This window comes from Sus scrofa, chromosome X (genome assembly GCF_000003025.6).
Source record: "Sus scrofa isolate TJ Tabasco breed Duroc chromosome X, Sscrofa11.1, whole genome shotgun sequence".
In the NCBI taxonomy this organism is placed as follows: Eukaryota; Metazoa; Chordata; class Mammalia; order Artiodactyla; family Suidae; genus Sus; species Sus scrofa.
Window position 1 is genome coordinate 6,849,186 of NC_010461.5, and position 12,582 is coordinate 6,861,767.

At 51.4% G+C, this 12,582-nt stretch overlaps 1 protein-coding gene across 1 annotated transcript in view; it reads left to right on the plus strand.

Annotated features, from left to right (window-relative positions):
- WWC3 (WWC family member 3) overlaps nt 1-12,582 on the plus strand; it is a 115,292-nt gene that overhangs the window by 33,538 nt on the left and 69,172 nt on the right. The window contains exon 2 of the mRNA XM_013985877.2: nt 9,974-10,083. Within this exon, the coding sequence (XP_013841331.2) occupies nt 10,068-10,083 (16 nt within the window). The 5' untranslated portion in view covers nt 9,974-10,067. The remainder of the gene's footprint in view (nt 1-9,973; nt 10,084-12,582) is intronic.

Below are 12,582 nucleotides of genomic sequence, written 5' to 3' on the forward strand. Positions count from 1 at the left end.
GGAGTCTTCAGAGACATGTCCTCCACTCTGTGACCTGCTGAGCTGCCTTTCTCCCCTCCAAGCATGTACCTGTCCAAGAAGAGCTGTTCTGGGGAGGAAGGATCCCAGAGCGCCTTGGCCTCCGAGCCCTGCAAGCTCACACAGTTCAGGCCTGGCAAGCTCAGTCCGATCCTAAGTGCCCTTTCCTCTCTCCAGTCTGCCCCCTTGCAATTGTTCCTTGACTCCCGGTGGGCTCCGTTCTGGTTTTGATATGGTGTGTCCCTTTCTGAAATGGGCCTGATTAGTTTATCAGACCGTCTAATGAAGGCCTGTGTATGTGAGGCTTCAAAAGTCGAATTAGAGAAACAGCCTCCTTTCTTTCTGGCAACTCACAGACCAATAGGGGGGGTAGCTGTGTCAGATAATGACAACAGGGTAAGTGCTGTCGCGAACAGAAGCATGGACGGTGGTCCTTTTCACCCCTTCCACCTGCAGATCCCCTGATGAGGAAAGGACAGAGCATCCAGTCCTCTCCAAAGAGTGTCTGTGCTTGGCTCACATGCTCTGAAATCGCTCAGGATGCTCACATAACCAAGTAAGATTACATATTCAGACTTCTCGCAGATTCTGATTTCTCCCCTTTTTTCCCAGTGTCAGCCAGCTGACTGTTCTAACCAACAGCTCCAAGTAGTCGCTGAACAGAATAGCAGTTTCTTGTCCATTTCAGTATGGGCCTGTGAGGGTGGGGAAGGGGCTTTGCAGACTCCATGATCTAAAGAGTCATTCAGGGACCCAGGCTTCTATGGTTTGACTCTTTTCAGGCTTCTAACGAAATAGCACAGATGGAGTAGGTCACAAAGAATAGGAAAATTTTCTTCCTGGTCAAAAGACCAAGGCTCCAGCGTGGTCGGGTTCAGCGAGAGCCCTCTCCGTGTTTCAGAGCCAGTGACGCCTCACTGTCCTCAGCAGGACACTTTATAAGGGCACTCATCCCACTCTGAGGGCCCCACCCCTAACACGATCGTGTTAGGTATTAGTATTTCAACATACGAATTGAGGATGGGGGCGCAGGTATTATGCAGACCACAGCAATCGTCCTCTCCTGGGTTGGTTGTTTTTAGCCAACAGGCGGAGGACACGAGAGGGCCTGGAGGGTTCCTCAAGGAGATGATGGGACAAGCCCGGAAGGGGTGTTGGTTTCCTCTACCCACGGCCCAACCAGCTGAGCCGGTCACGTGGCTCTACCAGCTGCACAGGAGGCTGGGAAGTGTGATCTTTCTCTGGGCCCAAGAGGAAAAAATCTGGGGCTTGGTAGAAATGTTAACATTGTTGCTACTCCACTGCTTTGGGTGAGGAGTCCTGCCTTACAGGAGGCAGCCTTGAAATATTGGCTCAGCTGCTAAAGCAGGACTGTCTTACTGTGGCTCTTGAAAGATGCATTTGGCATGATTCTCAGTGGGATTTTGTGACCCGATGGATATCCCTGTTGGGATTTCAGTGACATTGACTTTCAAAGTGAGGTGAGTTGACTGTGCTCAGGTTCTGCCATCTCCTCTCAGGCTAGCCAGCCCATTTCTCCCCTCTGAAAAGCTGTGCCCTGCAGCAGGTGCTGGCACCGGGCTTTGCAGTGCAGAAGTTCGGGAAGATGAATGCATCCCTAAATGATGTGTTGTTCCCGGGAATGACACAGAGACAAATGTCAGTAAGATGTGCCTGATGGAGGCATAAAGGGCAGTGGGAAAACTTGCTAACGCAGAAGCAGTGAGCTTGGCGCTGAGCCTTTTGGTTTTTAAATCACGGACAGAGGACACTGGAGGCCTCCTGCAAACGCAGTCTTGCAGTTGCCAGGGAAGGGGTTCACCTGCGTCCGATTCTCTGCGCTCTCTTGTCTTGTGGATTCACTGCTAGTCATCAAGCCCCTCCCCGTCTCCTCTTGCCCTGAGATGTATGTGAGGAGCTGTTTGCTCTTCGGATTAGTCTGGGAATTTGTCCGTGAACCGTAACTGTTAGTTTTGTGTTGGAGTCAGTGAAAAAACTGGTATTATAATTTTTTTTTTCTCCTAAAGAAGACAGTCTTTTCACATGGAAATCATGAGTGTAATTCAAGAACAATTCTAAGACTCATCACTGAAATCGGATCACTCATGCTCCCTTAATACGCTGAGGCGTTCCCTTCGTGGCTCAGCGGAAACGAATCTGATTAGCATCCATGAGGACGCAGGTTCGCTCCGTCGCCTGACTCGGTGGGTTAAGGATCCGGTGTTGCCGTGAGCTGTGGTGTAGGTCGCAAACTCGACTCGGATCCTGTGTTGCTGTGTCTGTGGTGTAGGCCTGCGGCTATAGCTCTGATTAGACCCCTGGCCTGGGAACCTCCATATGCTGTGGGTGCAACCCTAAAAAAACACACCAAAAAACCCCCCAAAAACAACAACAACAAAAAACCCCACTGAAATGTCAGTCGCAATGTCTGGACTGAGTTCTAGGTTTGACTAGCCTTTACCCTAACTTCTAGAATTGGGACTCGATGACAGCTGCCCAGGCAAGTACGCACATGTTCTAAACACATAATCAGTGTGATTGAGTGACTCGTCAGGACTAATGTGGCAGGTTTGCGGTACATGCAGTGCTGTTTTAAACGTGACAGAGAATTGAGGAATCGAGCTTCTCAGCTTCTTTTGGGGGGTGATCACCCTCTCAGGGGATCGGCTGGCAGCCCTGGACTGTGCTCATCAACGTTTTTTGTGTGATTTCAGGGAGTTCAGAGACGCGCTCACTGCTGAGAACCTGGCTGTCAGGTGTCAGCGTTACACCACTGAAGTTGGAGAGGCGGGGGCACAGCAAACAGGGTCCAGTTCTCCATGTACCAACCCCGCACGCCCAGGGTCCGTGCTCTGGCGGGCTCTGAAACTCCTTCCCTGTGAGCCACGTGCGGCAGAAAAGGTGAAGGGAGTCGCCCTAATTTCTTGAGGATTGCTTTGGAATGAAATGGAGATAAAGAGTGTTCTGTCTGAATCGCATCTCTCAAAGAAGCCTGACCTGGAAATAGGAAGACTATCTTGTGGCTGGAGACTGGAAAGCATAGACCAAGGCATCACAGGATTATGCTGGCCTCCTTTTCACAAAGGAAACGTGTTCCCCATCAGTGTGTGTCCATAGATTCAGAGAACGGAGTACTGGTTACGAGGCAGGGCGTCGGGGAAGGGCCAGATGGGTAAAGGATGTCAACTGTACGGTGACAGACGGAAGCTACACTTTTGGCGGCGCACACGCTGCAGTGTATACAGAAGTCAAAATATAATGTCGTACACAGGAAACATATATAAGGTTATCAACCAGTTATAGCCAGTGTTACCCCATTTTAAAACCAAACTTTCCCCATTAGAAAGATTGTAGGTCATCCAAACAGGTTCACTTACCCTCATGGGCTGAAAAAAAAAGTCAGTGTCTATACTCTTCTCTCTCCTCTCTGCTCTCCCCTTCGGCTGCCCACCTTTACTCTTCTGCGATTTGAGAAAGTGGGTGTCAGATTTCCCCGCCCCTGGGAGGGAGGGCGTGGCTTTCGAGGTGCTGGAACGGTGGCCCCCAAGATGTCCACGTCCCACTCCCTGGAGCCTGTGACCGTGTTACTTGCCATGGCACATGGGACTTTGCAGATGTGACTCACCGCAGGGAGCTTCTCCTGGATGATCTGGGCGGGCCCGGTGGGATCACGAGGTCCTTTCTGAGTGGAAGAGGGATGCCGGAGAGGGAGAACCGGGAGCTGGCATCCTGAGAGAGACCCCGACCGAGGCTGGCTTCGAGGAAGGGAGGGGCCGCCACGGAGCACCCGCAGAGGAGCAGAGGGGGGCCGCAGAGGGGTTCTCCCCTGAGCCTCCAGAGGTGGTGCAGTCTTACTGACATTTCGGTTTTCTTTCTTTCTTTCTTTCTTTGGCTGTGCCCTCGGCATGCCGAAGTTCCCCAGGCCAGGGATCGAACCCGTACCACAGCAGCGACCTGCGCTGTAGCGGTGACAACAGCAGATCCTTAACCACTAGGCCACCAGGGCAACTCCTGACACTTTGGTTTTAGTCCAGTGTCGGATTTTAGTTCGTTCCAGTCTCTGGAGCAGTTAAGATGATCAGTGCATTAATGCCACCGAGTCTGTGGCCGCTCAGCACTGCCGCGAAAGGAAGCTCCTGCGGTCTGAAGCAGGTCTCCTGGAGGGTGAGGCGGAGGCAGGTGGCGGGTGGAGCTGGTCTCCCCACGGTGACTGAAGAGGCCGCCCCCCAGCCAGCCTGGCCCTGTGAGGTTCATCGGATCATGCCCATTTGAAAGAGAGGAAACTGAGGCGACCCCGAGAGAGCAGGAAGGACTCCTCCGAGGTTTCAGGGCAGTAAATGGCTCTCCTGGCACGGGCACTAACCGAAATGGCCCAGGGCCACTTCTTAAAGAGCCTGCAGGCTGCAGCAGACAAAGGGGGCAAAAGGAAGCCAGCGCCTGTGTCCTCCAGCCCTCTCCCCCTTCTTGCCGACCCGCTCTGATAGGAATGGCCAGCAAAACGGACCTGCCGGGGCCAGGAAGAGCTGTGTTTGAAGGGGAGACCTCCGCGGGGAGCTGCGGGCGGGGAGGGCCGGCGCTCCGGGCTGATGCTGCTCGGATAGGAGTCGTCGGGGGACCGGAGAGCTGGAACTGGCCCCGGGGGCCTCCCGATCCCGCGTGGGATCGCCAGGCGCCCTGCTTCTCGGTTCGTCGCCCAACTCCCCCCTTCCCCCCCCCCGCCCCCCGTCCCCAAAGCGCCGTGAAACTTAGGCTCTCCTCCCGCCCTACTTGTTCTTGGAAAGTCCAGCATGCCCGTGCCACACAGATGTATCCCCGAGCCCTTGAACACGTGTGATCAGGATATTCCCAGGGGGTGACGAGAAAGGCCATCTCTGAGTGGCTGTAGAGTGTATGCTGCTGGTAAAGCGCTTGCGCGGTACGTGTCCCTGGGCGCCCTGAGCCCATGTCCGTTATTTACAATAAAGAACAGAACGTTGGAACATCCTTAAATAGCTGACTGGAGGTGCCTGGTAAAATAATTATGGTTTACTGCCTATGATGGAAGGTTCTAGCATGACAGAAGGCGATGCTGACAGAGACCTAAAGGACCTGAGGAAATACACAAATGAAAAGAATCAGTGTATGAAATTGTATCCAGTATGATATCAGCTGTGGAAAAATGCAGGCAGATGCACTAAAACACGAATCCAGGGCTTCTGGATCATAGGGGATTTTATTTCCTCTTCTTTATACTTTACTGGCTGAATTCTTTACATCGAATTTAAGTTCTGGAGAAAAGAGCTTCATATCCTTCAACCTTGTAAATTTACTTCTGGGAATCTTTCAAGGAAAGTAATGTAAATACAGATTATGAGCTTTATGCACAGAGATGTTCCTTTCATCATAGGTTTAAAAATTGATACATGATTCACGTATAACATAAAAGCCACCATTTAAAGCATCCAGTTTACTAGTTTTCAGGATAATCTCCAAGTTGTGCAACCACCAACCACTATCTAATTCCAGAACATTTTAATTATCTCTGAAGGAAGCTCCATACCTCTTAGCAATCATTCCCCATTCCCTCTGTATCTCCAAGCACTGCCACCCACTCATCTGCCCTCTGTCTCTATGGATTTGACTGTTCTGGATATTTCTTGTAGGTGCAGCCATACAACATGTAGCCTTCTGTGTCTGGCTTCTGGTGACTTCAAGGTCCATCCATATTGTAGCATCTGCCAGTAATTTATTCTTTTTTCTTTTTTTTTTTTTTTTGCATTTTTCAGGGACACTCAGCCTATGGAGGGTCCCAGGCTAGGGGTTGAATCAGAGCTGTAGCTGCTGGCCTACACCATAGCCAGAGCAATGCCAGATCCAAGCTGCCTCTGTGACCTACACTACAGCTCACAGCAACACCGGATCCTTAACCCACTGAGTGAGGCCAGGGATTGAACCCGCATCCTCATGGATACTAGTCGGATTTGTTTCCACTGTGCCATGACAGGAAACTCCCCTTTTTATGGCCGAATAATATTCCATTGAACGGATAGACCATGTTTTATTTATCTGTTCATCAGGTGATGGCCCTTAGCTGTTTTCATCTTTTGGCTACTGTGAATAATGCTGCCGTGGACATTCTTTCATGTAGGCATATGTTTTCATTTTGCTTAGGTACACACCTAGGTGTAGAATTACTGGCTCAGGTGGAAACTCTTTGTTTAGCTATGTGAGAAATTGCTGAACTGTGTTCAAGGCAGTTCTCATGAATATTTATACTAGTGGAAACTCGGAAATAATGTAGCTACCCGTAGTGCTTAGGTCGCTTATATTAATCCCCTTAGCCAACTCTTTGAAGACATGCAAGTTATGTATTCTTAGATCAGGTGCCGGAAGTCAAAGGCAGTTGAGACAGGGTAATTGTTCTCGAGGAGCTGACTCTTCAGCGCTGTTCTGGGTGAGGTTTGCACATAATTTAAAACAAGCAGGGACAGAATACTTTGGCTAAAGTGTTAGGCCGTTCTTGAGAAATTTTTGGAGAGACTCAAGGTCTGAATAAGTAAACATGTTACAAATGGACAGAGAATTATACATACTGTATGATCATGACTGTGTCAGGGAAAAAAAAATGAAAAGAACCTAGAAAAAAGACGGAGGAAAACACCCCAAAAGAGGAAGAATGGTTTTATTTGAGTGGTGGTATGGATGGATCTCTCTCCCCTATTTCGATATATTTCCGAAACTGTGCGATAGAAACGAAATACCCTGGAGCCTGTGTGTCGTGACCGTGGGAAGGAGTTGGTGGGACAAATCTAGCAACTAGTTTTTGGGGGAGGTGAGAACTCAGGGGCCTGGACTGGCCTACCAGGGGGTGAAGACGGGACCTGGCCTTGCCTCGGGGGGAACGTGTGCAAACTCGGTGCACGGCCCTGGTGTAGAGACCACTCTGCTTGAGGACAGGCCCCTGGACATGGAGGTCTCAACCAACTGGGAGGATGCCCACTGGCAGGATGAGGGGTCATGGGATTGGCCACCTTGCCGAGGGTGCTCACCGCGCCAGCCACGTCTGAGCTCACTCCCGGGTGGCTCCTGGCCTCCCCCTGCCACGCAGGGGTCATGCTCTGTAGCCAGCAACAGCCAGAAAGCCCTCCTCGCTGAAGAACAAACAGCAAAAGAACGCCACTGTCCCAGACTCCCAGGCACTGCCCTTCTGACAGTGAAAAGGGAGTCCAGATTTATTCAGCTCTCCTCATCGTGGCAAGGGATTCTGAAACCCAGTACGTCACCCGGAGTGATGTGGTCGTTACTCAGGCATGTTACCCACCAGCACCCTTCTTGGGGGGAAGTTGTCGTTTTGATATCGGGGCGGTTTTGAATACCCACGGTGGTTTGTGCTGTACGACAAAAACCCCAAAGTCTCTGTCCCATAAATATTTTGGAATGATAACGAGGACAGTAGATGTAGGCGTTCTCAATGTTGTTATTGAAAACCAGGCCAAAATGTGTCTGTATTCAGTGACGTCACAGCTCTCTGGAGGCTGCATCATCCTGATAAATAGACGGACGAATCGGAAGAGCAGCGTGTAGATATTTATGTGCATGTTCTTGAATAAGACAAGAAAGCCTTCTCTGCACTTCACTGGTCCTACTAGTGGGCACAAATGTCCCCTGCCATGTCCGATGCACTGGGACAGCAAGTCAGGGCTTACGTAGTTCATGCACTACCCATTGCTGTATCACACAAATTAGCCTGAGATTTAGTGGCTTCAAGTGACAGTGAGCATTCAGTCACACGATGTCTGTGGTGCAGGAGTTCAGCTGGTGGTCCTCGCTTCAGGTCTCACGAGGCGTTGTGGTCAAGTTGCTGGCTGGGGCTGCTGTCGCTGAAGGCCTGACTGGGGTTGGTGGATCCGCTTCCAAAGCCATTAATTCATGCTTCGTTTAGAGAGGAAGTGGAATCAGAGACACATGGATTCTTTATCAAGCCCCAAAGAACATTCACCAAAATGGTAGCTCCGTCACTTTAATTTTTGGAACAGTGAGTCTGGAAGTGTTATTTTAATGACTTGCATTGTTGTGGGTCGGAAATCGAAATCCGTGAACTCACCATCGTTTTATAACAGTTCTGTGCTGTAAAGGAAGTGAGCTGGGCTCAGCGGTGCTGCCAGGTCAGGCTTCCCACCTGCGTTTGTGGACTGAACGAGCTCGTGTGGGCAAACGCGCTTCTTAGGCTGCGCCCGCCTGTGCTCCGGCAATTTTCTCGAGGCTTCCCGGTGAATCTAGAAGAGCAGGGATGTGCTCAGGTCGCAGTTTATCTTAAAGCAGCGCTGCGTTTGATGGGGTCTGGTCTCGTTCCAGACTTGAATCATGCCTCACACCCAATAGCCGTTAGCGATTTGCCTTGGGCCGGTGCCACCACCACCTCGTTCCCCACCTGTAAGGGAGCCATGGCCCGGATGTCGGTGTTTGGGGAGGGGACAGCTGGCAGGCGGCAGGCTCATCTTGTGCTGCTGTGAGCTTCTGAGGGCCTCATGTTCGAGAGGATCATCCACGGTGTGTTTTATCGTCTGTATGAGCATTTCTGTTTCGCTGTTGACTCTCACTTTTAAAATCCTCTGTTTAAAACGAAGACGAGCTCCGTCAGTGCCTTTCTGAGGGTGTCGATCAGTTTCTAAGTGCTCCTGGGAGAGCCAGAGCCTTGTTGTCTAACCAGTTCGGGGAAATAACATGTTGAGAATGCATCCTGCTCCTGTGGGCTTTGGCGCTGGTTGTGGTGTCTCCCATTCCTGGGGCCAGAGGCTCCAAGGGAGATGTGGGAAGATTGAGGCAGTGAAATTTAGGTTATCAGATTCCCATGCATACCAGCCTGTGTGCATTTATAGAGACAACTGATTAGATAGCTGCCCGGACTCAGACAATTATAGGTGTGGCCTGTTTTCTACCACAGCTGTCTTGTCAATCAGCGTGATCATGGGGGGGGGAGGGAAGGGGGGGGCCTCCTTAAAGAAACCCATCTGGAAAACCTGTCCTTTATCCATCTGTGTCAAGCCGAGGTTTCCAAGATCAGATCGACTTCAAGGAGAGAGGGCTGTGGACAATGCACTTGTGTTGGTTTTTCTCCAGAAAGCAAAGAGAACGCTTTGCAATTTCTGATTTCCCCATTGTATAAGGGAGACAGGCCGTATTTAGTTAAGCATCTCCTTGCATTGTTCCCAGCCTTGTTTGGCTTTTTGCATTTGGTCAACGGTTAATGTTTAACTCCCTGACCTAGGACCGCTGGTAGATGAAACTCCCAAGTGCATTTTATTTATTTTAGTTTTTAATTTTTTAATTTTTTTGTCTTTTTCAGGGCCGCACCCGCGGCATATGGAGGTCCTCAGGCGAGGGGGCTAATCGGACCTGTAGCCACTGGCCTACACCCAGCTCACGGCAACGCTGGATCCTTAACCCACTGAGCGAGGCCAGGGATGGAACCTGCCACCTCATGGTTCCTAGCTGGATTCGTTTCCACTGTGCCACGACGGGAGCTCCCCCAAGTACATTTTAGATAGATTTAAGCCAGAATGTACAGAAAGCGAAAGCTGTGATGGGGGAACCTGTGTCAGGGAATGAGAGCAAAACACAGGTGCTCGCCTGTTGTGGCAGAGTTATATTCCGTTGTCATCACCTCAGTAAACATGCTGCTTGGAAGAAGATGCTTGTTTTATGTGTTTTGTGACTGTCCGTATCTGTTTTCGGCTGGTATGTAAAGTTGCATGTTGAGATAGCGATGCTTTGAACTGTGAGTGCATTGAAATCATTATGATTACTGTTTAGGTAGAGGCAGTGAATTCATTTTCCAAGCCAACAGGTGGAGCAAAAGCAGTCCGATAAGATAACATATAACTTCGTTAGTGAAACCTAATTCTAGAGTCGATTCAGCGAACATCCGTGACATTGACCTGACTCTCACATTTGCTTTCATAATTTTATTTTGCAGGATAACAAAGCCATTGACCTTTGCCGATTGTGTTGGGGATGAACTTCCTTTAGGATGGGAAACTGTGTATGATAAACAAATTGGAATTTATTACATGGACCACATAAATAGTAAGTAGAGTGCCGCACTGGAGTTACTATCTGTGAATGAGTTTTCATGCTGATCTCGAAGGTGCAAGGAACTCTTTTTGTGGAATGACTTAATTGTTGCTTCCTAACACTCCGTTTCACTGGCTTTTATAAATGGCATCCGAAGTGTTCCCTGGCTGAGCGCTTCACAAAGCGAAGCGGTTCTGTAGCTGCCGGGCTTGTGTGGTGCTCAGGACTGCCTGGAATATGTCCACTGGAGAGTTTCCCTACCCAGTAGAAGGTAAATTTCCCCGGCAGCCTCGTAATAGAAACCGCTCTCAAAAGGAGAAGGAGGAGTTCCCGTCGTGGTGCAGTGGTTAACGAATCCGACTAGGAACCATGAGGTTGCGGGTTCGATCCTGGCCTCGCTCAGTGGGTTAAGGATCCGGCGTTGCCGTGAGCTGTGGTGTAGGTTGCAGACGCGGCTCGGATCCCGCATTGCTGTGACCCCAGCGTAGGCCGGTGGCTACAACTCCGGTTCGACCCCTAGCCTGGGAACCTCCATATGCTGCGGGAACGGCCCAAGAAATGGCAAAAAGACAAAAGCCAAAAAAAAAAAAAAAAAAAAAAAAAGAAGGATGTTCCCCCAGAGTTACTGTTTCTAAGTTCTTCGAACAGTAAATTGCCCAAGTGGTTGCCTTAGCTCCATTCTGTCTTAGGCCTTGGATTTTAACTTTAATATACCAGTCCTTTGGGGGTATGGGAAGGGAGAGAATGATGTCAAGACCAGAGCTGGAATAATGGGTCCGTGCCCACCCCAGCCTTCTTTCTAGAACTGAGGAGAGCAGTGGGCCTCAACCCGGGCTGCTTTTGCCTCTCAGGGATCCTCGGTGATGTCTGGAGGCATTTTCGGTTGTCGGGCCCGGGAGAGGGGCAACCTGCATCTGGCGGACGGAGGCCGAGCTGCTGCTCAGGGTCCTCCAGTGCCCAGGACGGCCCCCACGGAGGCCGAGCTGCCCCGAGTGCCAGTGGCGCTGAGGTTGACACGCTGGGTCCCGCGCTGCATTTGGTTCTAGGCCTCTTGTCCGCGCCTCCCTCCTGGCTCTCTGCCTCCTCCCCAGCCTTCCTCCATCGGGTACCAGCTGGGCATCCACTTCCCTTTCAGATTCAAATTTTCTCACTCCCGCATTTCCTTCTGGCTGCCCCCAGTGTTTCTGTCGTTGTCATTGCTACCGGCGATAGAAGTTGCCCCTAAGTTACACTTCTGTCCTAAGTGCCAGGGAGGCCGGGAGGGCCCGAAGATGCCCATGTCCCACCTCGTGAGTGACGAAGCCCCTTCCTCCCTCCGTCCCCATGCTGAGACCCACCCAGGCTGGTGTCCTTAGGGCTGATCCCCACATTGTCGCTTGCCAGTGGCCTCCTGAGTTCAGGACTCGCAGACCCAAATGGCGAGGGGTCCTGTCGGGCCTGGGGCGGTGGAGTCCTGATCACGCTCTTGCCCTTTGTGTGATTGCCGCTCATACCCAAAGCGTGGGCAGGGGCTGCGGGCCCTGCTGCCTTCCCGGGCAGTTGTCCACATGGCAAGAGGGCTTCTAGGTGGATACACCACCTGCTGGACTGGGCTTGGTGCTCAGTGACCCCCCTCGAGGGCAGCCCTCCCCTGGCGCCACCTGACCTGGTGCCTCTTGTCTGTGCATGCAGGGAGTCGAGGTGTCTGGGCTGCTGCGCCGTGGGCTGCGCACATGCACTGGGCTTTGGGCGCTGCGGGCCCTCGCGGCATCCCTGGCGGGCACAGGGGTCCGCCTCGCACAGCCGCTCTGGAAAGCCTGCCTGTGTGCCCTGCGAAAGGAAGGATGGAAGAAAGGAAGGAGGAAAGGAAGGAAGGGAAAAGTGGTGCCTTTGCAGGAGGACTTAGAGGATGATGGAGTTTCCTGGTGGGCAGAGGAGGACAGAAGCAGCCTAAACACATGGATGAGCATTTCCAAAAGATAGGGACTGTGAAATAGCCAGTCTGTTGAGAGGATGTTTGTGGGGGAAAAGACAGAAACTAGAAGTGAAGCTGGCAAGTGATGCTCCTTGGGACTCAGACATCACGTGGAGGATGTCAGACGTTGTCCCTTAAAAGAGGTGCATGTAGGGAGTTCCCGTTGTGGCTCAGCAGGTTATGAACCCGACTAGGATCCATGAGGATACAGGTTCCATCCCTGGCACTGTTCAGTGGGATAAGGATCCGGCATTGCCGTGAGCTGTGGTGTAGGTCGCAGACGTGGCTCGGGTCCAGTGTTGCTGTGACTGTGGTGTAGGCCAGGAGCTGCTGCTCCAATTTGACCCCTAGCCTGAGAACCTCCATATGCTGCAGATGTGGCCCTAAAACAAAGAGACAGAAAAAGAGGTTCGTGTGTCACAGAAGTGCAAGCGGTGTTGGGAGGGTGAGTGGGAAGCACACTGAGGACGGCCTTTGGTGGGACGAGGCAGGAAGCCCGCGTATTTTTGGAGAAGGGATGACGAGGGTGCTGAACGAAAGGGGGATGGAGAGAAGGC